Here is a 926-nt window from a genome sequence, read left to right on the forward strand (position 1 = left end):
GATTACTTCTTGCACTCGGAATATACATACTGTCCTACGCCGGCGACTGCCCCCACTACCTGCATAAGATGAACTGCAACAGAGACGGCGCACCCTTTGACAAGACCCCATTCATATGGGGGGCGACCTGCACAAACCCCGCAGTTGTAATCAGCCTGCTGCACCTCCATAGTCATCCTTTTTAACATACAGCAAGCGCAGGCTAAACCCCAACCTAATTTTCATAGGGGGATTGAAACGGGCAACACCACAAGTCTCTCCTTATCTACACTGAGCAGGGGCAGCAGCAATACTAGCAGAAAAAGCCAAAGCAGCAGCAGCCGCCAGCCATGAAGTGCAGCGCAGCCAGTGCTGACGTACGAATGCGAGGGTCTCGGGAGACGGATCCTCCCCCTCCTCAGGTGCCAGCCCCGAGAGGAAGGAGGCGAGAGCCAAGAGGGCCTGTCTACGGCAGCGGACAGAAGGATCCTCGGCGCTCCTTTCAGAGAGAAGGGATAGCAGCTGTCCTCCGTGTTGTTGCTGCACCTGCTGCGTCCACTTCTCTTCGTTCTCCACCATCGAGCCCAAGCACTTCAACCCTTGCCAACGCAGGCGGGCATCTGCCGCCTTCAACGCCGCTATGCAGGTCATCGTCAGCTATACACAAAACAACAGAACGTCACAAACCATATAAAGATACAATTCTCTCATTCACGAAGGAGTACACAGGACACCTCCTTTCCACCAAAGACCCGTAGGTGCAGCAATAGCAGTAGCAGTAGTAGCAGCAGCAGCAGCAAACGCCGAAATGGCAGCAGCAGCAGCCGACAAGGAGGGAAGTGTTTCCCGGCGCCTCTACAAGCGCCTGCTTACTTTATCTACATAGGGCCCTAGGAGAGGCCTGCATGTGTCATCGTCCAGCAGCAGGGCCAGCAATTCAAGGGCGG

The 926-nt window shown here is 55.2% G+C and overlaps 1 protein-coding gene across 1 annotated transcript in view; it reads right to left on the reverse strand.

Annotated features, from left to right (window-relative positions):
- Positions 1–926, reverse strand: part of EMH_0077630 (uncharacterized protein) — a gene marked incomplete at both ends in the record, with an annotated part of 3199 nt that overhangs the window by 1763 nt on the left and 510 nt on the right. The window contains one exon of the mRNA XM_013499877.1: positions 361–578. Within this exon, the coding sequence (XP_013355331.1) occupies positions 361–578 (218 nt within the window). The remainder of the gene's footprint in view (positions 1–360; positions 579–926) is intronic.

Source organism: Eimeria mitis, genomic scaffold (assembly GCF_000499745.2).
Source record: "Eimeria mitis Houghton genomic scaffold, Emh_scaff4779, whole genome shotgun sequence".
Classification (NCBI taxonomy): Eukaryota; Apicomplexa; class Conoidasida; order Eucoccidiorida; family Eimeriidae; genus Eimeria; species Eimeria mitis.